General features: G+C 40.9%; 1 protein-coding gene across 1 annotated transcript in view; it reads left to right on the forward strand.

Moving 5' to 3' along the window:
* LOC106878942 (semaphorin-2A) overlaps positions 1–2,877 on the forward strand; it is a 101,760-nt gene that overhangs the window by 57,945 nt on the left and 40,938 nt on the right. Inside the window, exon 5 of the mRNA XM_014928318.2 lies at positions 1,908–1,995. Coding sequence (XP_014783804.1) covers positions 1,908–1,995 — 88 coding nt within the window. The remainder of the gene's footprint in view (positions 1–1,907; positions 1,996–2,877) is intronic.

A 2,877-nucleotide genomic window follows, 5' to 3' on the forward strand; every position in this document is an offset into this window, starting at 1 on the left:
CTGTTATAGTTTCTTCAATGAGAATATTGACCAAGGTTACCGTGGTCTTTTCCGTAGGCTTTTCCTTCCACGGCTAAACCTAAACTGTCCTCTCCTCTTTTACACGAGAACATTACTGTGTGATACACGATCCCTATTGATCGGCCTTTCCTTTTTTTTTTTTTCCTTCCCCCTCCCAAAAAGAAAAGCTCTACATTGTATTTGTCCCATCTTCGTTGAGCCCTGTGTGGCTAATAAAAGAAATGTATCTATTTATCTATCATCTTTAACCTATTTGTCTAGCTAAAAATCTATATGTATCTATCTATCTATCTCTCTATCTACCTATCTATCTACCTATCTATCTACCCATCTATCTATCTATCTATCTATCTATCTATCTATCTATCTATCTATCTATCTATCTATCTATCTATCTATCTATCTATCCATCTACCTATCTATTTACCCATCTACCTATCCATCTATCCATCTACCTATCTATCTATCTATCTATCTATCTATCTATCTATCTATCTATCTATCTATCTATCTATCTATCTATCTTACTAGCCATCTACATATTCAAGGGTGTGCTGAAAAGTTCCTGCCTTTGAGTAAAAGAAAATACAGAAGGGTTCAGTTAATTATAATTATATTCAACATATTTTCCTCTCAGATTTACACACTTATTGCAGCAGTCCTTCAGTTTTTCTAAGCCCTGTAAAAGAATTAGGAAGGTTGGGCCTCCAACCAAGCCTTTCATGTTACTTTTAAAGCCAGGACTTTTTCAGAACCCCCTCATACATACATATCATGAAACTTTTAAAATGTTGATGATATCGTAACACTTAACTGAAGCACATCCGAACGTAGGGTGTAACCGGCTTACTTATGAGTACCCCTCATTCATTGGACAATGAACTTTGCTTGTGAAGACCTATTGAGGCAAGTGTAAACAAATCAAAATCACTGTGGCCGATGACAGTACCGCCTGATCGGCACTTGTGCCAGTGGAACGTTAAAAGCACATCCAAGTGTGGTCGTTGCCAGGGCCACAGATTGGCTCCAATGCCAGTGACATGTGAAAATCACTATTCGAGCGTGATCGTTGCCAGCGTCACCTTACTAGCACATGTGCCAGTGGTCGTTGCTAGTGCAGGTAACACATAAAAACACCTTTGAGCGTGGTCGTTGCCAGAACCACCTGACTGGCCCTCCTGCTGGCGGCATGTAAAAACACCCACTACACTCTCGGAGTGGTTGATATTAGGAAGGGCATCCAGCTGTAGAAAAATTGCCAGATCAGATTGGAGCCTGGTGCAGCCATCTGGCTCACCAGTCTTCAGTCAAACCATCCAACCATGTGCCAGTGGGTGTGTGGGTGTGTGCATGTGTTTCTTTGCGTCTGTAAATGTATGTGCCAGTGGGTGTAGGTGTGTGTGTGTGTATGCATGTGTGTGTTTCTCTGCGTCTGAATGTATGTGCCAGTGTATGTGTGTGTGTGTTTCTATGCATCTGTGAATGTATGTGCCGGTGGGTGGGTGGATGTGTGGTATGTGACATGTTTGTCTCATCATCATTGTCCCCATCATTCAATGTCCATTCTTCACATTGGCAGGGGGTTGGACAGTTTGACCGGATCAGGTGATCCAAGTTCCAGGCTCAGCTTCAGGATAGTGTCTATGGCTGGAGGCTCTTCCTAAAGCCAAACACATTACCGTGTATATTGAGTGCGTTTATTTGGCGCCAAATAAGTTTCATGACAGAAAAAGAGTAAAAAAAACGATAAAAAAAAAAGACCCTTATTTGGTGGTAGAGAAAGCATAAGGGGGAGGCTGGTGGTTTTAAGCACAGGTGTTGTGAGGGACGAGCACAGGTGTCTTGCTATGAGAGTGTTTAATTAATGTTGCTTTCTTCTATTGCAGATTGATACCTTGGAACTAAAAAGTAGTGAACCTAGCCCAGGGTTGTGTGCCTTTGATCCCTTCGATAATTCAACAGCCATTTTAGTCCGTAAGTTACTCCCTTACTTTTTTTCTTCTTCCTTAATATAGGCGCAGGAGTGGCTGTGTGGTAAGTAGCTTGCTTACCAACCACATGGTTCCGGATTCAGTCCCACTGAGTGGCACCTTGGGCAAGTGTCTTCTACTATAGCCTCGGGCCAACCAAAGCCTTTTGAGTGGATTTGGTAGACAGAAACTGAAAGAAGCCCGTCGTATATATGTATATGTATATATATATATGTATGTGTGTATATGTTGTGTATCTGTGTTTGTCCCCCCAGCATCACTTGACAACCGATGCTGGTGTGTTTAGGTCCCCGTAACTTAATGGTTCGGCAAAAAGAGACTGATAGAATAAGTACTAGGCTTACAAAGAATAAGTCCTGGGGTCAATTTGATTCGACTAAAGGCGGTGCTCCAGCATGGCCGCAGTCAAATGACTAAAACAAGTAAAAGAATAAAAGAAAAGAATGTGTGTTTGTGTGTGTGCGTGTATGTGTGTGTGTGTGCATACACTTGTGGCATTGTATATACTGTCTATGTGTATCCGTAACTTGTAAGAACTTTTGACAGGTGTTTATGTTGTAGCATTAATGTGGTGTGTTGTACTTGTAAGTATGTGTTGACGCTGTAGTTTTGTGGTGTATTGGCTATGTAGGTGTATGTGCGTGTGTGATAGTGTTGTAGTAGTTTTATGGTGTGTTATGGTTAGATATATACACTGGTTTGTAACATCCCGTGGTGTCTTTATTATTTGTGTGTGTGTATGTTTGTAAATCTATCTTTCTTCCTATTTGTCTATATATCTGTTTACCTGTCTGCTACCTTTCTATATATCTACATTCATATACATATTTACACACACACACACACACACATACACACACACACA

Source organism: Octopus bimaculoides, chromosome 8, assembly GCF_001194135.2.
Source record: "Octopus bimaculoides isolate UCB-OBI-ISO-001 chromosome 8, ASM119413v2, whole genome shotgun sequence".
Lineage (NCBI taxonomy): Eukaryota > Metazoa > Mollusca > Cephalopoda > Octopoda > Octopodidae > Octopus > Octopus bimaculoides.